The sequence below is a fragment of the Garra rufa genome, chromosome 21 (genome assembly GCF_049309525.1).
Source record: "Garra rufa chromosome 21, GarRuf1.0, whole genome shotgun sequence".
Lineage (NCBI taxonomy): Eukaryota > Metazoa > Chordata > Actinopteri > Cypriniformes > Cyprinidae > Garra > Garra rufa.
This window is the reverse complement of record NC_133381.1, coordinates 2,498,425-2,524,494: the sequence shown is the minus strand read 5'-3', so window position 1 is coordinate 2,524,494 and position 26,070 is coordinate 2,498,425. Positions and strand designations below refer to the sequence as shown.

The window sequence follows — 26,070 nt, the reverse complement described above, 5'->3', positions numbered from 1 at the left end:
AATATACACTGTCATCACAAAGATGAAAAACAGGAAACACTTAGCATTTTATCATTTTGCAAACATTATGGGAAAGATACTTTAATGTTCTCTGAAAACAAGTAACATTTAAAAACGTTTCCATGAACAAAGAACATTGTTAAAGACCAGTGTTGGGGGTAATGCATTACAAGTAACGCAAGTTACGTAATATAACTTTTTCCAAGTAACTAGTAAAGTAACGCATTACTTTTATCTGAGTTACTTTTTCAAATAAGTAATGCCAGTTACTTTTTCCCCCATTTATTGATTAAAAGCTCTCCTGTCCCCATGTTGAGAGAAATTGTGAGTAAGATGTTACTTTAGTTCTAGAATAAATGTAAACATGCAAAAAAAATAATCACTCACTAAAAAAACAGATACAGTATTCCTCAAAACAGTGAAATTCAACACAAACCTGCAACAATTAAATGTTAAATAATACAAACATCCTTTATGTATTTAATCCCATTTTATTAACCTTCGATGATCCAATTCATCCATACTAATAAGCAAAAATAACTCAAGATAATCTAACATTTGTTTTCCTTTTTTTTTTTTATTGCTGAAGAGTTGACATTTCTTCTGCGGTCTACTGTACAGTCGTTAATTTACTTTTCTCTAAGCCTGAGGCTTTTGGTGTGAAAAGGCTTTTACATTTGACAAAAATACAACGTTTTATATTAAAAACAAACAATCAAGCCCTGCCCAGATTAAAAAGTAACGTAACGCTTAGTAACTAAGTAACGTAATTAGTTACTTTTTTAGGGAGTAACTCAATATCGTAATGCATTGCTTTTAAAAGTAACTTTCCCCAACGCTGTTAAAGACGCAAGAACCTCTCCAGTGCGTGCATTTTGTTTTTGACTTTTAAACATTTTGGTGATGCCACCCACCGCTAGCTCACATTATCTAATAGCTCCTATACTTTAATTATAAAGACATTTTTCTTCAGAACCGCATGCACTGAATCGATTCACATAAAGAAACATAAATTAGGGATTTAAAGAGACCATTTTCTCAGCTAGATTTATAGCTGTGATGCAAACTCAGATGTTTCTGGTAAATGCATCCTCATGTGCTCAACTAAACTGCGTGTTGAAGTGAAACTTCAGAGTCATCTGTTGTTTGGCTCCGATCATGCGAGCCGCTGCTGGGGTCGTTCGCTCCAAACGCATCTGTACAATGCAGTTTAACTGCAAACAGAAGCGTCCGGTTCGCATTGATTACACATAAACACACCCGCAATTACAGACAGCGATCCTCCTCATCTGACAGCCGTGACGAAGGGGTTTTGTTTACATTTGCCAACAAAAACGAACTACAAAAAAACTTCTGATTTCATCTGTCACCTTGAAATCAAACACGGCCGTCGAACCTCAGTGAAGGTGGTTTTGTGGAGAGCCTCACGCTGGGATGCCACATGTGCAAGCATCGATTGCAACCATGTTGGCACGTACTTAGCTAAAGAGGTGTGACTAATTATTCTTCCAGAAAATAATAATGTATAATTAAGGACAGCAGGTGGCTTCCATTTGGCTGCTTGGAGTAGTAAAAGTCAAAGCTTCTGTAGTCCGCAGACGCCTGCTGCTCGACGCTGTTGAGCACACGTAAGTGGAACGTCAGTCTGAGCTTTAATGGGCTGCGTGTGTGTGTGTGTTTCAAGAGCTCGAGATACAATAAACCTCTGGCAATATCTGCAGTTACCGCTAAATAGAGACAGATTGCAGCCTGCAGCAGAACTCAACCTGTGCTTCCATTAAATGTGTAAATGTATTATATATACACACACTGACATTCAAAGGTTTGTCTTTTCTGCTCATCAAGGCTGCATTTATTTGATTAAAAATACGGAAAAAAAGCTGTAAAATTGCAAAATGTTATTACAATATAAAATCATGGTTTTAATTTTAATATACTTTAAAATACAATTTATTTCTGTGATGCAAAGCTGAATTTTCATCAGCTGTTACTGCAGTCTTAAGTGTCACATGATCCTTTAGAAATCATTCTAATATGCTGATTTATTATTAGAATTATCAATGTTGGAAACAGTTGTGCTGCCAAATATTTTTTGGAACCTCTGATACTTTTTTCAGGATTCTTTGATCAATAAAAGGTTAAAAAGAACAGCATTTATTCAAAATATAAATCTTTTCTAACAATTTAAATCTATGCTATCACTTTTTTTTTTTAATTAAACACATCCTTGGCGAATAAAAGTAATAATTTCTTTCAAAAAAAGAAATAAAATGTACTGACCCCAAACTTCTGAACAACCTTTTAGGAAACCTTACATTTGTAAATAAATGCTGAACAAAAGTTTGTTTCTTATGCTCATCAAGGCTGCATTTATTTGATCAAAAATACAGAAAAAAAACAGCAATATTGCAAAATGTTATTACAATAGTTTTTATTTTAATATACTTTAAAATATAATTTATTCCTGTGATGCAAAGCTGAATTTTCATTAGCTGTTACTGCAGTCTTAAGTGTCACATGATCCTTCAGAAATCAGTCTACTATAATGATTTATTATCATGGTTGAAAACTTTTTTGGAACCTGTAATACTTTTTCTTTTTTAGGATTCTTTGATCAATAAAAGGTTATTTTTCTTTCACCAAGGATGTGTTAAATTAATAAAAAGTGATAGCATAGATTTACATTGTTAGAAAAGATTTTTTTGGAATAAATGCTGTTCTTTTTTAACTTGTTAATCATCAAAGAATCCTGGAAAAAAGAATCACAGGTTTTAAAAATAATATTTAGCAGCACAACTGTTTCCAGCATTGATAATAAATCAGCATATTAGAATGATTTCTGAAGGATCATGTGACACTTAAGACTGGAGCTCCAGCTGATGAAAATTCAGCATTGCATCACAGAAATAAATTATATTTTATAAGTATACTAAAATAAAAACATTAATTTATATTGTAATAACATTTTGCAATATTACATTTTTTTTTAGTATTTTTGATCACATAAATGCAGCCTTGATGAGCAGAAGAGACTATTTTAAAAACATTACAAGTCTTACTGATCCCAAACTTTTGAGTGGCAGTGTACACATAAATGCATTATGCATTTAATGCATAATACATGTTTTTATGCAATTAATGCATAATTTATTACTTGAGCTGATAATTAATAAAGTTAAATGCCCTCAGTTACTGTTTACTGTGAGGCCATTTTTCGTTTGCCACTGAGGTCAGAACCCCCACTGAAGGGTCGTGACCTTTGTGACTTTGTTTTGAATAGATGGAATATCTTGATTATCATAACAGTGAAGTGTCGACACGTATTTATTCACACTTGATGTGTGAAACAGTGAGTGTTTATGTTTAAAAGCCTGATGAATGCGCACATGTAAGCAGTGTGTGTGTGTGTGTGTGTGTGTGTGTGTGTGTGTTCATACCCTCACAGAAGGGGCAACACTCTCCAGGGATCTTGACGGGGTTCTGGCAGCTCTGTTTGCAGGCCATGGCGGTGCAGTGCGGCTCTCCATCCACACACTGGCAAAAGGTGCAGTCATCCTCCTTCCACTGCTCCTCATGCGTCCGCAGTTTGTGATTCACCCAGCAGCTCGCCTTTGTGCTCTCCACTGACAGCAGCTCCACATCTAGACACAACAGCACGCCCAAATGAGAAAATGTGTTTGCGTTATCAGTGCAAGTATTAAAATAAAACTATTCAAAAGCATTTTCAGTAATTGAAATAATATATATAAAAAATAAATATACTGTAAGTAATAGATGAAAACTTTTAAAGTTTATATACCAATACTAAAATGGACACATTTTTAATTATTTTGCTCACAAAGGCTGCATTTATTTAATCAAAAGTATTGTAAAAATTGTGAAATATTTTTACTATTTTAAAAAGCTGTTTTCTATGTGAATATCTGTTAAACTGTAATTTATTTCTGCGATGCGCAGCTGAATTTTCAGCATCATTACTCCAGTTTTCAGTGTCATATGATCCTACAGAAATCATTCTAATATGCTGATTTGCTGCTTAAGAAACATTTCTGATTATGATCAATGTTAAAAACTGATTTTTGTGGAAATGGTCACACATTTTATTTTTCAGGGTTCACAGATGAATAGAAAGTTCAAAAGAACAGCATTTATCTGAAACATAAATCTTTTGCAAGATTATACATTTCTTTACTGGCACTGATGTACTGAAAAAGATATAAAGTAGATATAAATATAATGAATAAATAATATGTAATAATAAATAATATGTAATAAATTTATAATAAATAAATAATATGTTTGAATTATAATTGTTGTTATTGGTAACTAAAATATAATTAAAAAAAATCTAACTAAAGTCAAATTTAAATAATAAATAAACTTTTTAAACTTAAAGTACTAAATGTACTCAAACTAACTGAAATAGATGCAACATTAGAAATAGATACAAATATAATAATATAAATATTTAAACATAACTTACACTAAAATTAAAATAAAACTGAAAATATAAAACTAAAAGCTGATTCAAAATCTTGTCAAAATCTCTCTGCATTACAAAAACGAATAGCAAGTCACTGGTTATAATTTTAAGACCAGAATATATTTTAGCTTAAAGGACCATCTGTTTGATCATTACACAGGTAGCAATAGCAAAAAATACATTGTATGGGTCAAAATCATCAATTTTATGTCAAAAATCATTAGGATATTAAGTAAATATCACGTTCTATAAAGATATTTTGTAAAGTTCCTACCATAAATATATCAAAACTTAATTTTTCATTAGTAATACGCATTGCTAAGAACTTCATTCGGACAACTTTAAAGGGGATTTTCTCAGTATTTAGATTTTTTTGCCCCCTCAGATTACAGATTTTCAAATAGTTGTATCTCGGCCAAATATTCTCCTATCCTAACAAACCATACATCAACGGAAAGCTTCTTGATTTCAAATAAATCAACTGCTATGACTGGTTTTGTGGTCCAGGGTCACAAATATGATCTGCTGACCACTGTTTGTCCCACAGAAACTGTATGAGTTTGACCTTTGACCCTTAGGAGCAGAAGGTCACAGCTGTAAACGCACAGATCTGCTGCTGTGATTGAAGTCTCTCTGATGAAAGACGCTCTAAAGCTTCTGTTAACAGATGAAGCTTCAGCGTGAGGAGACGTGTGGACAGAAAACCGTCAGTAACCGTGTGTTTAAAGAGTGTTAGGTTTGTGTTGGTTTCAGGACAGCAGACTGATCCAAGATGATTTCAGATGCAATTATGCAATGCCAAAGTCATTGGTTCACAGGGTTCGTACAGATACTGTAAAATAAAATTCCAGGACTTTCAAGGACTTTTCAAGCACTACTTTTTTAATGACTTCAATCAGAGATCTTACTTATGTCTTCAAATTCAAAAAAAAAGAAATAAATAAAAAATATACTGAAGCACATGCGATGTATTTCTCCTGAAGTATTAGAAAGTACATTGCACTTTTACTATAGAAATTCTCTTTGTTATGTTTTAACTGTAGTGCCTTAATGGTTTTAAGTTTTCTACAGTTTAAGAAAACAAAAAAAGAAAAAAAAAAGATTTGTGAAATCGCTCTAAAATCCTGATCGGAATCAAATTTTTTTCTGATTCAGAAAAAAAAAAAAAATGTGTTCGCGACCCAAGCTACAAAATTCGAATCTAAAGCAAAAGATTTGCAAACCCGCTCCAAAGTTCTGTTCTAAATCAAATGATTCATGTTCATGATTCGTGACCAATCATTCAGATGATCTGTGTGCAAATTATTTGACTTGGATTGGAACTTTGCATTTTGCGAATCATTTGATTGAGAACAGGACTTCAAATTGCATATCGCGAATCATTGTATTTTAATTATTCAATTTGTGAAATGATTCACGAACCTGTTCCAATCTAAAAAATTGTTAATCACAAAATAATGGCTCTTTTAATTTGATCTGGTTTTTGCCAGTGAATCATTTGAAATTAATGTTTAAATAAATTTAAATCGGTTCCAGCGTAAGTGACTCAATTGATTTGGTTTGGTGTTGACAAAATTAAACCTGTATTTAGATGCACTGTCTTTCAATAAATAAAACACCTTTCAAGTACCTCTTCAGGAATATTGCTATTTTCAAGGGGTTCCCAGACCTTAAATTTCAAAAGGTCAAATTCAAGCACCTTGTTCAGTTCCCAAACAACGCATGCATTGGTTCAGTCAATGTAGGTGATGTTGATTACCTATACAGACGGGACAGCATTCTCCTTCAGGAACGTAGAAGTTATCGCAGTCCAGTTCGGCACATTCGGCTTTAGAGCAGAACGACACTCCACCTCGACACTGACACAACCAGCACGGGTCCATGCGGTACACCTCGCCCTCCACAAACTCCTTCCCGTTATGAACACACCTGGGAGAAACTGCACAAAATAATTTCCATGATTATCAGACTTCACTGTGGTGATTGTTCATTATAATCGTGAGGTGGGTTTAACCGTCATTAAACTAAATCTACATAAAAACAACAATCACACACGACCGCGCTGGATATCGCTGAGCTCAGCGCTCCTGCGGCGCCTCGAATCCAATCAATGCCGCAGCTCCGGTGAGCTGAGATTCTCAGACGTGGCGTGTGAAGCTGTGTAATCAGTGTTCACTCGCACACAAACGTACACTCACACACGTGAGGTCAAAGAAAACCAGCGAGACGGGCGACGGGCTTGAGGTGTCCCAATGGCCAGAGCCGGAAACCCTCAACACAGCAACAATATGAACAATAGCTCACGTACGGCTCATTAGAGACCCATAAAGCCATACGCTCAGGATATATAACAGTCTTTCTGGTCCTTGAATCTGATTGGCTGATAAGAGTGCGATATTAGAGCTGTACTTCTTACAGCGAGTGTCATGGTGGATGCCCAAATCTAGTATCATTTTATAAATATTATTGTTTTTGTGTCACGGAATGTAGTTTTAAAGGGGCCATCGGATGTCCATTTTCCACAAGTTCATATGATTCTTTAGGGTCTTAATGAAAAGTCTATAATATACTTTGTAGGGGTGTAACGATATGCCTAGGTCACGATACGGTACGTATCCCGATATTGGCTTCACGATACGATACGTATCACAATATTTTGAACAAAAATTAAAACATGAAACTGAAAATCAAACAACAGATTTATTTTTAAAAAATAAACAAATTTCTATAGCATTCTTAGTTTTACATACAAGGTCACATTTTAAGGTTTAATAAAAACCTTCTGTATTAAAATTAACAACTGAATAGGTCTGTCTGTCACTGAATTATTATTTTTTTTTTAAATGTAACATGATAGTGATAAAATTGTCAAGATGTCGAATTCTTTAAACCTGCTAGCGATGCAAGATTCTATGTGTGTGCGAAACAGAGTCCTACCCGACGGGTGACTCGCTAAAATTGACGTAACGGGTGGAATAATGTTTATCTGTCAGGTACAGTGCGGGTGACAGGCACGGGTATTTGCTCTTTGGACTCAATCCGGTACACGCTGACGCTGTTCTCAAACGGTCCCGTTCTTGTGTTCAAGCTCTGTCTGAAGACAGTTTAAAAGCCCTTTCACATGGGACGCGTCAAGCGGTGGACTCGCTGCGCGGCTGCAGCTTTCTTTCATAGTGAAAATGTTTTGCGGTCGAGCTGGTGTTCGCGACGTGCGGTCTCGGGGTAGACGTAGTTGCAAACAACAAGGTTTCATTTTACTTTACAAAAACAAAATAAATGAAACTTAATGAAAATACTGTGTTATTTGCTATTTGTCATTTTATGGGACAATGACTAGCGTAGTTTTCATATCAGACACATACACGCATTTTCTGGATTTCTTTTCACCTTTATTTATAGCCTTTCTCCGTATTTTATGGATCATACAGCTACATTATAGGCTATTTTAAATTATCTTGATCATATTTTCAACACTCTGACATGCGCTCAGTGAAATGTTCTTTTGGTTGTTAATAATCTGTGCGGTAACTGCTTAAATCGTGGCTGCTGCTTATAAAACGATTACAATACATCTTCGGAGGTTCCTGTCGCTAAGAGCCATAAAAGCTTTAATATGTTTGTTCCAATGTGTGACTCGAAAAGCGGGTGAGTCGGAAGCACGAAACTTTTCATTTCCCACTCCGTGTAAACATGCATCGTGACTGTAATAATGTTTTGTTTGTAATTTTTTTTCTACCGTCGTACTGTCGCTAGACTAAAACCAAAATGCTGTCGGACGTGAAGACGGGGTATCTTTAATTTCAATTTCAGCCGAACTCATGTTGCTCTACTAATATCCAGTTCAAATGATTTCTGCATCTGATTCTGCAAGCACAAGCAGCTGTAGCAGAGTAGGAGACGTCGGCAGCTCAACCAATAGGAATAGACTGTCGTCATATCGTAAATGGATCGTCATCACTCTACGATACATATCGCGAAATATCGTACCACGAAATATCGTTACATCCCTAATACTTTGGTTAAAAATTCTCAATAGTAGTGTAAAAAAAAAAACACCCTTTTACCTTTTCAAAATCAGCTCTGCAAAAAATCAACTCATTTTATTGCATGGTCCCTTTAAATGCAAATGAGCTCTGCTCACCCCGCCCCTCTCTGATGTGGGATTATGAGCCGTAATGTTTACTTTAGCCGCATTTAGTCATGTTTAGCGGTGAAACTTGCCAACAAGCACATTATTAAGAAAGGCCGTTTGCAAAGACGCATAAAAAACCTTATACTCACTTCTGCTGTGGGTAAGGCTGCATCAGAAACGATTCGCACGAACATAAACGCATATGTAGATCAGGATTGGCATATTCCTTTTTAAAAACGAAAGTAACATTATCCTCTGCATCTTCAGCGGCTCAGATGTCAGGAGTAAATGATGACTGCTATGGTAATTATTACATCCAACAACACCTCAAGCGCTCAATCTGAGACATTCTTGTCTTCCTCTGCACTTGAGTCACACAATGGCGATCAGAGTGGGACTGTTTTCAGCTCGGTGAGGGCGGGTCTAAGGTAAGGCGTTCATGTCAATCAACTATCGTGGGAGCAGCCTCTGTCACACCGACAAGAAGCTGAGAATGACTTGAATTTGAAAAAGGGGAAATTACTTTTGAAGATTAAAAAAATACCACTGGGTGTATTTTTATCATTGTAGGGTGGTTGTGTACACAAACTGCCAACACACATTAATGTTCAAACAACATGGAAAAGTGAGTTTTGATTCCGATGACCCCTTTAATAAAGATAATGTCTATTTGAAAATGTGCGTAGTCGTTGTCAGACATGAGAGCCTCAGATTGTCAGCGGCCGTTCTGTGTTCATGAATCTGCCCGAGAGTGCTCTGCACCTCTTCTGGACTTTACTGCTGGCTCTGACGTCTCTATAGTGGTTAAACATGAGATATAATTTGTTTTGGATAAATCTAACAGACAGTCTTTGGTCTCATTAAACTATTATTTGTTCCAGAGCAAATAGTTTTTCCAAAATCTCATCATGTTTATGTCAATTCACTGCTGTATATCAGAGCGCTGCCTTTGTATTTTTGACTGAATTGCCTAGCAACTTTTATGATGGCTGTTGTTGTTGTTATTAAATATTATCATTCAATAAATATTTTATATAAACAATAGTAGTATTTAATATTGACAAAAGGTGCATATGTTCGTGATTGTGATTTTAGTTACATTGTTCCGCCATTAGATGGCGACAAGACTGTTTTACGAATGAGCAGTAAAGACTTTCATGCTCAAAAATAATCACGTTAGAAACTGAAGTTGTTTTAAGTTCAACAACAGCTAACAAATGCACTATGCAGTGCTGTCTTCAGAAATCACCCTTAACAGATGAAAGGATATTAATGTTACGACAAAGATATCGCTTTCCTCAGCGGACATTCAAACTAATGCTTTATCATGAATATGAAGAATTAATGAACCACGATCGCTCAATCCATCTCTCTCTTATAATACTCCAAGTACCACACATAATACAATGAGCTTTTAATACAGTAATACAATAACCTTTCAATAAAGCAACTCAACTTTCCTTCATTGCTAGTTCTAGGAATTTGGAATTAGTAACAGAGGCTTGTGCTCAGCTGTTAAACTGTCAACTTTAGATTTGAATCTGTGGCGGAAGGAAGTGGTTCTGCACAAAAGAGGGTTTATGAAGGCACTTCGCTGTTGTTTCTTATGCATTTACACACTTGTGCTGTCAAACTGTTGTATAATTGCAATATTACACTCGTAGACATTAGATATGGCTATATATCGGCACGCCTAAGGCCGAATCACAGCAGTGCTGATATACAGCAATATCTCACGTCTACGAGTGGCACATTGCTCATATGTATACTGTATTACCTTTCAAATTTATTTCAAAATTAATATATTTACATTACTTTTTCTAGCTTAAAAGTCACAATTTATAACAATAGAAAGACAAATCTCTCTTTGTAACACACTCTCCCTTATTCTCACACACTGACTCAAGACACACACACACATTCCCATCAGTGACCTGTTGAACCTTCCCATCATCCTGTGCTTCTGTTCTTCGGAGTGATGTGTAAGCAGTTTTTCCTCCGCCCGCTGCGCTTCTCCTTAAGTCCATTAGTTCCAGGAGACAGCACACATTCACCGCCGGGCCAAGAGGCCAACATGGGAATTTGGATTGTTGGTAAAACAGTGAATATTTGACGCCGACATAGAGTAAACACAGAGGCCCTGTCTCACTCACTCCGCCTCTTTTTTTACACCTCATCACTTCCTGTCTGTCCAGCATTCACAGGAGAATTTCTAGTAACTAGTAGCACATCCTGACCAGCTGTGATGCTGCAGGTTTCCAGCCTCAAATAACACGTCTGTCCTCACTGACACCCAACAATCACTGTGAAGCTCCTAAGGGGAGCTGATGATGGAATAAATACGAAATGAGAGGACAAATGACTTTTTAATGCTTTGTCGTTCGCTCGCAAAACTTCCGCATTCCCAGAGAGGCCTTGAATTCTCTCATGAAAGTATTGAGTTCCCCTAAAAAATGTTGCATTTGTAAGCAAAAGCATGAAAATATTCCTCTCAAAGAATTCCTTTCATCTCATTTTATTTCCATAACAAAGGTTTTATGAGCAAACGCAAAGTTTCCTTTGGAAACACAAAAGTGTTGCAAGCAAACACAACATTTCTGCTCAAAATGTAAATGTTTTGGGAGGGAAAACTATTTGGGAAAGAACTCAAAGCTTATTGATGGGAGCACAAAGTAACTGAGGAAAGCAAAAGGTTTTGGATAGAAAGCAATGCTTCTTAGGGGAATGTGTTTGGGAATTAATGCAAAGTTATTTGGGGGAGCCCAAATTATTTTAAGTCAGGAGAATGGAAAAGTTTTGCAAGTTGACGCAAAGTTACTCAAGAACACAAACGTTTTGGGAAAGAAAGGAAAGTTAATGCAAAGTCTTGTAAACTAATACAGTTTCTCTGGGAATCTAGAATTTTTTCTGAGCGAATGCAAAGCTACTTGCGAGTTGCAAAGCTACAACGCAAACATTTTGCAAGTGAACACAAAGCTGCTTGAGGGAATGGAAAAGTACTGTGAGCAAAAGTATTGTGAGTGAATGTACAGTTTTGCAAAAGTATTGTGAGCTAATGTAAAGTTTTGCAAGCAAATGCAAAAGGAACATAAAAGCTTTGTGAGTAATCAAGTTTTGTGAAGTAATGTAAAGGGGAGCGCTAAAGCATTGTGAGCAAACGTAAACTTCTGCCCAAGCATTGTAAACTAACAAAGTTTTGCAAACAAACGCAAAGGGGAATGCAAAAATATTTTAAGTGAACACAATGTTTTGTGAACTAACGTAAAGGGGAATGCAAAAGTATTGTGAGCGAACAAATTTTTGCAAACAAAGGTAAAGGGAATGTAAAAGTAGTGTCAGCAAAGTAAAATTTTGCAAAGTATTGTGTAATAGTGTAAAGTTTTGTCAAAGTATTGTGCGCAAACGTAACATTTTGCAAAAGTATTGTGAGCTAACAATGCTTTGCCAATGTATTGTGAACAACGTAAAGTTTTGCAAAAGTATTGTGAGCGAATGTAAAGTTTTGTCAAAGTATTGTGAGCTAACGTAAAGTTTTGCAAACAAATGTAAAAGGAACGTAAAAGCCGCAAAGTAAACGTAAAGTTATAATGACAGACATAAAAGAAAAACAAAAGTTTTGTGAACAAATGTAAACTTTTAAGGGAAAGCAAAGGTTTGCAAACTAACGTAAAAGGGAATGCAATAGTTTTACAAACGATCAAACTTTATTAAGGGAAATGCACACGTTTTACAAGGGAAGGCAGGAGCATTGAAATATAATCCCCTGTCCCAAATCTCACTTTTTATCCATTACGTCTGTAAATCACAGCCAGAACACAAAAAATAAAACGGACAAAATTATAATGTCGCTCATCACTGTTGATGCCTGCAGCTGGTTAGCATTAAAAAAGCTTTACACATTAATCTAAAATGAACATTTAATTTAGTTCAGATATACTGTAGTGTGGTGTTCACACACCTGCCTCTGAGCGAACATACTGTTCAGAGCGAAAGGAAGGACACTCATGTTGCAAGTTTGGCAGATGTTCTTTCTGTCATCGACTTTCACTCACTGACAGCTTTACAGCTTCCTGAACACACATCTCCACAGAAACACGTAAACATCAGCGATTCCCATTAATTACATAGTCTCTTTAGTTTCATAATGAACTGGAAACATTCTCACAGAGTAAAAATAGAAAGTTTTTTTACTCTGTTCAAGTTGGTCAGCGAAACATGCAGCACAAACAAACTTATCTGATAAATACAACGGCAGCTGTACAAATCTACTGCTAATGAGGGAAATAATACATTGATTTACATTATTTAACAGTCCACCAAAAATAACAGCTGAATATGAGCAATAACGACATGGCTTTGCACTATTTGTGACATGGCCTTTTCTGTTCATGCTTTAAAAGTCTTCATTAAAAAATCATTAGGATATTATGGAAGCCTGTTTCCGCCACTGAATAAATAATAATAAATAAAAAAATAAAAAAAATTTTTTAAAAAAATGAAAAAAACTCACAATTCGCACTTTAAAGTCATAATCGCAAGATATAAACTTGCAATTGCGAGAAAAAAAAAACCAATATATCAGTCTTTTTTCTCCTCAGAACAGTACTTTATGTAAACAGTACTCAAATGTAATGTTTTGCAAAAGTATTGTGAGTAAACGTAAAGTTTTGAAAAAAGTACTGTGAGTGAATGTAAAGTTTTGCAAAAGTATTGTGAGTAAACGTAAAGTTTTGCAAAAGTATTGTGAGCAAACGTAACGTTTTGCAAAAGTATTGTGAGTAAACGTAAAGTTGTGCAAAAGTATTGTGAGTAAACGTAAAGTTGTGCAAAAGTATTGTGAGTAAACGTAAAGTATTGTGAGTGAATGTAAAGTTTTGCAAAAGTATTGTGAGTAAACGTAAAGTTTTGCAAAAGTATTGTGAGTAAACGTAAAGTTTTGCAAAAGTATTGTGAGTAAACGTAAAGTATTGTGAGTGAATGTAAAGTTTTGCAAAAGTATTGTGAGTAAACGTAAAGTTTTGCAAAAGTATTGTGAGTAAACGTAAAGTTGTGCAAAAGTATTGTGAGTGAACAAAGTTTTGCAGAAGTATTGTGAGTAAACGTAAAGTATTGAGCTATTTATCCAGTCACTAGCCCAGTAAACGTAAAGTTTTGCAAAAGTATTGCGAGTGAACAAAGTTTTGCAAAAGTATTGTGAGTAAACGTAAAGTTTTGTAAAAGTATTGTGAGTGAACAAAGTTTTGCAAAAGTATTGTGAGTAAACGTAAAGTATTGTGAGTGAATGTAAAGTTTTGCAAAAGTATTGTGAGTAAACGTAAAGTATTGTGAGTGAATGTAAAGTTTTGCAAAAGTATTGTGAGTAAACGTAAAGTATTGAGCTATTTATCCAGTCACTAGCCCAGTAAACGTAAAGTTTTGCAAAAGTATTGTGAGTGAACAAAGTTTTGCAAAAGTATTGTGAGTAAACGTAAAGTTTTGTAAAAGTATTGTGAGTGAACAAAGTTTTGCAAAAGTATTGTGAGTAAACGTAAAGTATTGTGAGTAAACATAAAGTATTGTGAGTAAACAAAGTATTGTGAATAAACGTAAAGTTTTACAAAAGTATTGTGAGTAAATGTAAAGTTTTGCAAAAGTATTGTGAGAAAACGTAAAGTATTGTGAATAAATGTAAAGTTTTACAAAAGTATTGTGAGTAGGCTAAATGTAAAGTTTTGCAAAAGTATTGTGAGAAAACGTAAAGTATTGTGAGTAAACGTAAAGTTTTGCAAAAGTATTGTGAGTAAACGTAAAGTTTTGCAAAAGTATTGTGAGAAAACGTAAAGTATTGTGAATAAATGTAAAGTTTTACAAAAGTATTGTGAGTAGGCTAAATGTAAAGTTTTGCAAAAGTATTGTGAGTGAATGTAAAGTATTGTGTGTAAACGTAAAGTACTGTGAGTAAACGTAAAGTTTTCCAAAAGTATTGTGAGTAAACGTAAAGTTTTGCAAAAGTATTGTGAGTAAACGTAAAGTATTGTGAGTAAACGTAAAGTTTTGCAAAAGTATTGTGAGTAAACGTTAAGTATTGTGAGTAAACGTAAAGTTTTGCAAAAGTATTGTGAGTAAACGTAAAGTTTTGCAAAAGTATTGTGAGTAAACGTAAAGTTTTGCAAAAGTATTGTGAGTAAACGTAAAGTTTTGCAAAAGTATTGTGAGTGAACAAAGTTTTGTGAACTAACGTAAAGGGGAACAAAAGTATTGTGAGTGAACAAAGTTTTGCAAAAGTATTGTGAGTAAACGTAAAGTTTTGCAAAAGTATTGTGAGTGAACAAAGTTTTGCAAAAGTATTGTGAGTAAATGTAAAGTTTTGCAAAAGTATTGTGAGAAAACGTAAAGTATTGTGAATAAATGTAAAGTTTTACAAAAGTATTGTGAGTAGGCTAAATGTAAAGTTTTGCAAAAGTATTGTGAGAAAACGTAAAGTATTGTGAGTAAACGTAAAGTTTTGCAAAAGTATTGTGAGTAAACGTAAAGTTTTGCAAAAGTATTGTGAGTGAACAAAGTTTTGCAAAAGTATTGTGAGTGAATGTAAAGTATTGTGTGTAAACAAAGTATTGTGAGTAAACGTAAAGTTTTGCAAAAGTATTGTGAGTAAACGTAAAGTATTGTGAGTAAACGTAAAGTTTTGCAAAAGTATTGTGAGTGAACAAAGTTTTCCAAAAGTATTGTGAGTAAACGTAAAGTATTGTGTGTAAACAAAGTATTGTGAGTAAACGTAAAGTTTTGCAAAAGTATTGTGAGTAAACGTAAAGTATTGTGAGTAAACGTAAAGTTTTGCAAAAGTATTGTGAGTAAACGTTAAGTATTGTGAGTAAACGTAAAGTTTTGCAAAAGTATTGTGAGTAAACGTAAAGTTTTGCAAAAGTATTGTGAGTAAACGTAAAGTTTTGCAAAAGTATTGTGAGTGAACAAAGTTTTGTGAACTAACGTAAAGGGGAACAAAAGTATTGTGAGCGAACAAAGTTTTGCAAAACAAACGTAGTTTTTCAAAAGTATTGTGAACTAACATAAGTTTAGCAAACAAATGTGAAGGCAACGTAAACGTATTGCAAGTAAACAAAGTTTGCGTTGGCTGAAGCTCTTCATTTTGCTCTCAAAGTGAACAAGATTGAGGTATTTAACATTAAAATGCACACCCATCCACACCCATCTTACAGGCCCACTTTAGTCTCAAAAAAATCCTGTGTGAAACACTCTATTTATCCAGTCACTAGCCCATACAATTCCTTCATTGGCTCATTCGTTCATTCATCAGCATCATTCAGGCCCTCATGAACGCTCTCCTTCATTGACTGCATTGTGCATGTAATTCCCTCATTGTGTGCGGTCGGGAATATGATGCTCTGATACGGCTGTGGAGACGCTGCGATTCTCCAGGGTGCATTTTGGACGCCGTTCAGGAAAAGAAAAGTGGGAGATGGAGTTTCTGTGCTGTGCTGCTATTACAGGAGCAGCAGCTACTATAGCCCCTGAAACACTGTTTACTTCAGGATGTTGTGGAAATAAAACACAGCAGCCGTGTGGAATCAGACTTGCAGGGCAAACACACTTATCTGACAAATGCAATGACAGCTGCACAAATCTACTGCTGAGGATCGCTAATGAGGGAAATAATACATTGATTTACTTTATTTAACAGTCCACTAAAAATAACAGCTGAATATGAGCAACAACGACTTGTCTTCGCACTATTTGTAGCATGGCCTTTTGATTTTTTTATTTTTTTTATTTTTTTGCACCCTCAGTATCTCGGTCTCGGTCCTAACAAACCATACATCGATGAAAAGCTTATTTATTCAGCTTCTCAAATTCCAAAAATTGACCTTTATGACTGGTTTCATGGTCACATACAGTATATAGTGTTTTTAGGATAGATTTTATTTGATTCCTTTGTTATATGCAAATGTACTTTGAGAAACTTGTTGTAAAGATCCTATTTAAAAAATACTGTTAGACTGCCTTGCATTATATTTGCAATGTCCTCCGATAATTGCTTCTTATTAATTTTGTGCTGCTGATTCCAAAAATAGTGTCTGTTTCGCTCTTCTACGTCACAGTTTCTCACAAAATCTGATGCTTTTCGTAGTATTTTGCTTTTGACAATTTGTGAGGTGAAGAACTCTTGTATTCTCCCTTAAACAGCAGAAAACACCACAAACACATGATTCCTGTCTGAATCTGAGCCAGATTACAACTATTTGATCAGAACATTTTACATGCATGAATGATTAAGACAATATTTCATGCCAAATTCCTTTCCTATGCATGTTTATTTTCAAATGCACTGAGAAACTTGTTGTAAAGATCCTATTAAAAAATACTGTTAGACTGCCTTGCATTAAATTTGCGGTCATCCAATAATTGCTTCTTATTAATTTTGTGCCACTGATTCCAATAATAGTGTCTGTTTTGCTCTTCTACGTCAGTTTCTCACAAAATATGACGCATTTCGTAGCATTTTGCTTTTGACAATCATTTGTGAGGTGAAGAACTCTTGTATTCTCCCTTAAACAGCAGAAAAACACCCCAAACACATGATTCCTATCTGAATCTGAGCCAGATTACAACTATTTGATTAATTATCAGAACATTTTTACATGCATGAATGAATCTTAAGACAATCTTTCAAGTTAAATCCTTATTTCTACTCTTTTGTTAAATAATGCATTTTTGCAACTTTCAACCGCTTTTGTTATTTTGATAAGTGCAAGTTGGATGCATATATATAATTAGAAAATGTTTATATTTTATTATGTGAAAAAATAGCATCAAATGAGCCAATATTAGCCTTTCTTGCAAATCAATTTTTTAATGTTGCCTGTTGCATTGCAATGCATTGCAAAAAGATGCATGTCAACTTTTAAAAAACATCTCAAGCATGTTCCTTTCTAATCATTCTAGTTGTTATAGAACATAAAGTGTCTTGTGTGAAGTGAACGCCCCTAATAAAAGCCTCAGAAACATTTGTTTACAAACTAAACCCATTGCATAGCTCAGAATCCTCTGTCTGCTGCTGGGAAAGAAAATAATGAAATTGCATAACATGATTTGCACAGCAGTATCTTCCAGAAGTCAGTGGCTTCACTGATGGAGTTTCCAGCCCTTTCCCTCCTCGTCCGACCCGCGTGCAACCTGATGCTGGCCGAGGATGTAAGAAGAGCTGCTTCACCCCTCAAAAAGAGCAGCGGCCGATGGAGCCGAACGCACGTCTGAATCCAAGATAATTCCACATATCTGGAACAAGAGTACAATTGCACAACGGGCCAGTCCCGAATAGGTTTGTGGGTCATAGAGACAGATGATTAACAGAAAATCAGGTTATTAAACCCTAAAAGGTGGCGGAGAATAGAGGCAGTGTGCACGCGGCTCATAGGAAATGTGTCGGCTGCGATCGAGCCGCAGAAACTGCTGAATAAATACAGTATCTGTAGCACGGTGTTTGCTTTAGCTCTGCTCCACACAAAGCGCACATTGATCAACTTCCTCACTGAATATTGTCACAGAGGAAAATGACGCTCACGTTAACGGCTGAAACGCTCTCTGAATTCATCTCTGTCCTGTAGCTGAATGAATCCATTAAGACGCTTACACGAGTACGACGGTAATACTGCGGTTTCTGGTACGCTGCCATAAAGTATTCTGTGATTACCATGTAAATACCATGCTATATAAGTACCATTTATCAAAAGTACCACAGTATTACTATGCTTTTTAACCACAAGGCACGGAATACTACGGTTTTCCAGATGCTATTGTGATACAAATACCACAACATCCTTTAGAAGGACAGAAGTGTTTTTGTCATTAAAGTAAAAGCTGTTTTTCTCAATGATAATATTTAGAGACTCTAAATACCAATACAGCAATGAGATTACATGGAGCACAAATGGAGACTTTCTCAGAAGTGATCTCAAGAATGTCTCAAAGTGTGCTCAGATTTGCTAAAGTCTTTAACTAAAAGAGATCTCAATATGAACTCTGCCATTTCTATCCAAGTTACTTCATATTAATTTCATAGCTCTATATTGTTACTGGGTGATGACTAGTGGCTCATTTGGGTCTGTATTTATTTCTCCAAAACAATTTTAATTGAGAATAAAGGGAGAGCAAATTGAAAAAAAAAGACTCCAATAATCTCACGTTTTCTCAAGAGTTGCTGAAGTAAGCTCAACAAAGTCTTAAAGTGTGCTCAGATTTGCCAAGACACTAATGTCTACAATCAAAAGTCAATGATCTCAATATGCTCCAGGTTTATTTTACAGCTCTAGACTCTTACTGGATGATAATTAGGTGACTCTTTTGGGTCTGTATTTATTTCTCCAAAGGAATTTTAAACAATGAGATTAAATGGAGAACAAATTGAGAAAATGTTTCTCTCAAGAAAGACTCCAATAATCTCACACACTTCCTCAAGAGTTTCAGAAGTGATCTCAAGAATGTCTCCAAACCTGCTCAGATTTGCCAAGATACCAAAGTATGCAATCAAAAGTCAATGATCTCAATATGAACTCAATCATTTCTCAAACAATTTGAGCTGCTCCAGGTTAATTTTACAGCGCTAGACTCTTACTGGATGATAATTAGTGACTCATTTGGGTCAGTATTTATTTCTCCAAAAGAATTATAATTGAGAATATATGGCAAATTGAGACTTCTTTCAAATGTTTCTCCCCAAAAAGACTCCAATAATCTCACGTTTTCTCAACAGTTTGAGAAGTCATCTCAACAACGTCTCAAAATGTGCTTAGATTTGCCAAGACACCAAAGTCTACAATCAAAAGTCAATGATCTCAATATGAACTCAATCATTTCTCATCAAACGATCAGAGTTGATTTCCATTCAACAGCTCTAGACTCTTACTGAATGATGACTAGTGACTCATTTGGGTCAGTATTTATTTCCCCAAATTAATTTTAATTGAGAATAAATGGAGAGCAAAATGAGACTTTCTCAGATGTTTCTCCCAGGAAAGACTCCAATAATCTCACGTTTCCTCAAGAGTTGCTGAAGTGATCTCAACAATATCTCAAAGTGTGCTCAGATTTGCCAAGACACCAAAGTCTACAATCAAAAGTCAATGATCTCAATATGAACTCAATCATTTCTCATCAAACGATCAGAGTTGATTTCCATTCAACAGCTCTAGACTCTTACTGAATGATGACTAGTGACTCATTTGGGTCAGTATTTATTTCCCCAAATTAATTTTAATTGAGAATAAATGGAGAGCAAAATGAGACTTACTCAGATGTTTCTCCCAGGAAAGACTCCAATAATCTCACATGTTTCCTCAAGAGTTGCTGAAGTGATCTCAACAATATCTCAAAGTGTGCTTAGATTTGCCAAGACACCAAAGTCTACAATCAAAAGTCAATGATCTCAATATGAACTCAATCATTTCTCATCAAACGATCAGAGTTGATTTCCATTCAACAGCTCTAGACTCTTACTGAATGATGACTAGTGACTCATTTGGGTCAGTAATTGTTTCCCCAAATTAATTTTAATTGAGAATAAATGGAGAGCAAAATGAGACTTTCTCAGATGTTTCTCCCAGGAAAGACTCCAATAATCTCACGTTTCCTCAAGAGTTGCTGAAGTGATCTCAACAATATCTCAAAGTGTGCTTAGATTTGCCAAGACACCAAAGTCTACAATCAAAAGTCAATGATCTCAATATGAACTCAATCATTTCTCATCAAACGATCAGAGTTGATTTCCATTCAACAGCTCTAGACTCTTACTGAATGATGACTAGTGACTCATTTGGGTCAGTAATTGTTTCCCCAAATTAATTTTAATTGAGAATAAATGGAGAGCAAAATGAGACTCACTCAGATGTTTCTCCCAGGAAAGACTCCAATAATCTCACGTTTCCTCAAGAGTTGCTGAAGTGATCTCAACAATTGAGATGTGTGCTCAGATCTGTCAAGAGACCAAAGTCTACAATCAAAAGTCAATGATCCCAATATGAACTCAATCATTTCTCATCAAAATATCTGAGCTGCTACATTTTTACTGCTCAATACTTAAACTGGATAAAAATACTGAAACCATTTGGCTCAGTATTTATTTCTCCAAAATAAATTGAATTAATGAGATTAAATGGAGAGCAAATTAAGACCTTCTTAGAGGTTTCGCCCAAGAAACACTCCAATTAATGTCACGTTATTTCCTCTTAAGATTTAGAATTGCTCAGATTTGCCAAGACATCAAAGTCCTCAAAAGTCAGACATCTCAATATCAACTCAACTCATTTGGGCCTGTATTCATTTTTCAGAAAAATAATTAAATAAATGAGACTAAATGGAGAGAAAAATGAGACTTTCTCAGATGTTCCTCCCAAGAAAGACTCCAATAATCTCACACTCATCTCAACAACGTCTCAAAGTGTGCTCAGATTTGCAAAGATACCAAAAATCCACAATCAAAAGCTAACGATCTCAATATGAACTCAATCATTTCTCATCAGTGCTTCAATTGGATAAAAAACTCTGTATTTGTTTCTCCAAAGGAATTTTAATTTCAGAGATTAAATGGAAAGTAAACTCACATTTCTCCCTAGAAAGACTCAAAATATCACAGATTTCCTTTCAAAAATGATCTCAAACTGTGCTCAGATCTGCTCAGATATCAACGTCTGCGATCTAAACGTCAGAGATCTCAATATAATCTTTAATTAAAATCTATTGACATTGACACAAATAAATAGGGTGCTATAGGGTGTCTTTTGGGTGTTTTCTTTCCACTAGTCTGAAAAACACTATGTCTCTTATGAAACACCAAAAAAGCCCAAAATCTCAGACTTGACAGGTGCATAAAAAAGTGTTTTTGCCTGCAGTATCTCCACTTAAGCAAAAGCATATTGCCATTAGAATATTTTAGCATCTGCAAACTCAATTAACGGCATTATGTAACGTTTCCATGTGCATCATTGTGTGCATGTTCATATTAATGCAGATTGATTCAGTAATGAGCATCAGAGGTCAAAGCAATCAGAGCTTTTGTTGTCACTCATACGACGCCCATCCGTCTCCAAGCCCGATCACAACAGAGGCTAATGCATATGCCATCATTTACGTCCTCAGTCGTTAGCAAAGGGAAAAATTTCCCCCAATACAATGGCGTCTCCCTATTCGGCACACAAAAGCACAAAGCCTTTATTTAAGGTGATATATTTGCTGGTGCAAATGGCTCAAATGTGTCACGGGCAGAATGGTGTAATAGTATAAAGTGCCTAGCAACACTAACATCACGTCTGGGCAGCGCTCACACACGCACTCCAACCCTCCAGGGTAAGCGGAAATTGGTTTTATAAGCGCAGAAAGGCCCTTTGTAAACAATGCATATATCTGAGATCTCAGACGCTCTTTCATGAAAGTGAAGCGGCTCTTTGTGAACGTGTTTTCCTTTGCGCCGAGGGCACAAGGGCGGCAGTCTTCCTCCGTGGCGCGCGGCTCGCAGGCAGAGGAGGCTGTGTTGACAAGCAGGGTTTACTCATGGAAAAAGCGCACAATGCACACTCTGTTCAGAGACTGACTTTGGATGCTAGTCAGCGCAGAACAAAGCCAGCTCAGTCCAGCGGCCCCTGTGTGGCTTTTTTTGGGGTAAGCCCTCTGGTTTAACATCGATTTTCGGTATAGTTCACGTGAAGAGAAACAATGAGGCCAGCTCCAGCGCTGGGCCAGACTTCAACGCAATGTTGCAAGGAAAGAAAGCTGTGAGTCTGGAACAGAAAAACATAAAATGCCATTGCAACCCAGTTTACTTCAACGTGTGAATCAGATGTCCGGTGAGATACGGAAAGGCCCAAGTCCTCAATGACCCACCGCTGCTGTTTTCTATTGTTCAGAAACCACAGCAGGAACATTTCAACACAACTTGAACTCCATAAAGATGGCTTGAATCCTGTTCTTGTGAGCCCAGTTTAATTATTTGATCCAATAAAACAATGACAATAAAACAAAAACAACTTTTAAAGCGGTCGTTCATCCAAACATGGCCACCAAAGGCACATGATGATGAAACATTATGAGATGAGGAGGAAAAAAATATCTTGGTGGTTTTTTGTTCTCTCATGAAAACTTTGCGTTGCATTCATTTAAAAATGTTTCACAAAACTTTGCATTTGATTCTAAAACCTTTGAGTCCTTTGTGCGTAAATTTTCAATTTCCATGTTATCTTCATGTTCCATGAAGATATTTTTAAAAATCCCTACCGTAAATATATCAAAACTTAATTTTTGATTAGTAATATGCATTGCTAAGAACTTCATTTGGACAACTTTAAAGGCGATTTTTCTCAATATTTAGATTTTTTGCACCCTCAGATTGCAGATTTCCAAATAGTTGTATCTCAGCCAAATATTGTCCTGTTCTAACAAACCATACATCAATGGAGGGCTTATTTATTCAGCTTTGATTATGTATAAATCTCAATAAAATGAATGGTTTTGTGGTCCATATCAAATATTCAATGCTTTTGTTTGTTCTCTCACAAAAGGATTCCGTTACTTCAGGAAACTGTACTTTTGCTCGCAACTCAAAGCTTTTGCATAGTTTCTCAAAAGAACGCAACACTTAAGACAGAGAACGAAAATGCATTGTTTTACATTTTTTCCATCTTATGTTTCTTAACCATTAAGGGCTTCAAACAAACCATTGTGAGTTTCTTTCTTCTATGAAAATCAAAAGAAGATATTTTGAAAAATGCTGGGAACCAAACAACATTGAACCCCATTGGTTTTTAAATGTATGGGTGAAAATATCTTCTATTGTCTTTCGCAGAAAAAGGAAAGCCATAAAGCCATAAACTGCATGAGAAACTGTTGACAGAATGATCATTTTTGGGTGAACGATTGCTTTAGGCCTCCAGTAGCATCAGAAATACACGCAGGAAATGCAGTTTTACATCGAACCCTATTTGCATTTCAGTTCTTTTGCCCTCAACTGCAGTCCTTGACTGCACATGTGGCATGTTTTTAAACAGAGAATCTCTTCATATGATAAGCCAAGCCAAACCAAGTCATCATTATTTCTATAGTGATTTATACAATACAGATTGTTCCAAAGCAGCTTTACAATGTAAACAAGAAAATAGTGTGTCGATAATGCAAGAGGAAGACAGTAAACAAGCCTGTCCTTCTGTCTTCTATAGAAGCCCGTTTCCACAACTGAATAAAAAATGAAAAAGCTAATTGCGACTTTCTATCTTGCAATTCTGACTTTTTTCTCAGAATTGTGAGATATAAATACTCATAAGATAAATGCACAATTGTGAGTTATAAAGTCCAGTTCTGAGGATTAAAAAAAATAAAATTTTTACTTCATTTCTCAGAATTGAGAGTTTAGATCATGCAATTCTTTATAACTCGCAATTGTGAGTTTATATCACGCCATTGCCACTTTATTTCTCAGAATTGCGTGTTTATATCATGCAATTCTGACGTTATTTCTCAGAATTGTGAATTTATATCATGCAATTGACTTTATTTCTCAAAATTGCAAGTTTATGTCATGCAATTCTAACTTTATTTCTCAGAATTGTGAATTTATATCAGGCAATTTTGACTTTATTTCTCAGAATTGCACGTTTATATCATGCAATTCTTTGTAACTCACAATTGCACGTTTATATCACACAATTGCACCTTTATTTCTCAGAATTGTGAATTTAGATCATGCAATCTTGATGTTATTTCTCAGAAATGCTAGTTTATATCATGCAATTGTTTATAACTCGCAATTGTGAGTTTATATCACGCCATTGCCACTTTATTTCTCAGAATTGTGAGTTTATATCATGCAATTGACTTTATTTCTCAAAATTGCAAGTTTATGTCATGCAATTCTAACTTTATTTCTCAGAATTGTGAATTTAGATCATGCAATCTTGATGTTATTTCTCAGAAATGCTAGTTTATATCATGCAATTGTTTATAACTCGCAATTGTGAGTTTATATCACGCCATTGCCACTTTATTTCTCAGAATTGTGAGTTTATATCATGCAATTTCGACTTTATTTCTCAGAATTGCAAGTTTATGTCATGCAATTCTAACTATATTCCTCAGAATTGTGAACTTAAAATCACGCAATTGCGACTTTATTTCTCAGAATTGCAAGTTTATGTCATGCAATTCTAACTATATTCCTCAGAATTGTGAACTTAAAATCACGCAATTGCGACTTTATTTCTCAGAATTGAGTTTATACCATGCAATTTTGACTTTAATTCTCAGAATTGCGAGTTTATATCATGCAATTCTGACTTTCATAAGTAGCAATTGAGAGTTTACATCTCACAATTCTGAGAAAAAAAGTTAGAATTGTGAGAAGTTGCAATAAACTTTTATTTTTCATTCAATGGCAGAAAAGGCTTCCATAGTCTTCATATATGGAATTATGGAGATAAGTCCAAAAATATATTGACTTCTAAAGACTTATTTTTGACTTTTTGATATTTTTAATATATTTACCTTTCTGCCACAATAAACGTCTTTGAGATATATTTATACAGAAGATTTTCTCAGAAAACACCCACATATGCAAATAATTGGTGTTTTATTAGAGGATGTCCCAAATGTCTCTAAAATGCGTTTCTGTCAAATTTAGCTCTATTTGCACTCCACTACAGCTCAGTAAACACTCACACACCTCAGCGTCTGCTAGAGCAATGGTCTGTGTGTTCACGTTTGTGTTTGTGTGTCGTTTGGCCAAAAACGGACGCTCTGAAGAGTCTCGACACAAAGACACACTGACCCAGCAGAACTAATGAAGGCTGTTTAACTGCTGTGATGCTGTTGGTGGCTCTACTAGTTTAAATGAGATCATTAGCAGAACAGAGGCCAAGTCTGACCCGCTATGAACCTGAGCAGAACGTCTGAACACATGCGCTTTTATTTCAACACATAGTGGAAATATGAACCTGCAGTTAATGCATGCATTCATTCATTCAGCTAATTTTTTCCTTTTAATGGGTCTATATCTACATCCACATCTCTATTCTAACTTTTGCATGGTCTGCAAGATCCTGTAGAGATGCTGCCTATATGACATACATTAATGTATTTTTTTGGACTGAAATGCAAAAATTTGGACTGAAAAAGTTAATGTTTTTAAAGACGTTTCTTATGCTCACCAAGGCTGCATTTATATCATCAAAAATACAGAAAAAAATGTAATATTGTTTAATATTATTGCAATTTAAAATAACTGTTTTCTATGTGAAGATATTTTGAAATATAATTTATTTCTGTGATGCAAAGCTTAATTTTTTGCGTCAGTGTCTTCAGTGTCACATGATCCTTCAGAAAACATTCTAATATGTTGATTTATTATCAATGTTGATCAAAGTTTTTTTTAAACCTGTGATAAAAAATGGAAAATATGTATTTGTACAAAATATTTTTTGTA

At 35.3% G+C, this 26,070-nt stretch overlaps 1 protein-coding gene across 1 annotated transcript in view; it reads right to left on the bottom strand.

Annotated features, from left to right (window-relative positions):
* LOC141296223 (cysteine-rich motor neuron 1 protein-like) overlaps positions 1–26,070 on the bottom strand; it is a 60,115-nt gene that overhangs the window by 22,929 nt on the left and 11,116 nt on the right. The window contains exons 3-4 of the mRNA XM_073827496.1: positions 6,243–6,422; positions 3,438–3,641 (exon numbers count right to left, since the gene is read on the bottom strand). Coding sequence (XP_073683597.1) covers positions 3,438–3,641; positions 6,243–6,422 — 384 coding nt within the window. The remainder of the gene's footprint in view (positions 1–3,437; positions 3,642–6,242; positions 6,423–26,070) is intronic.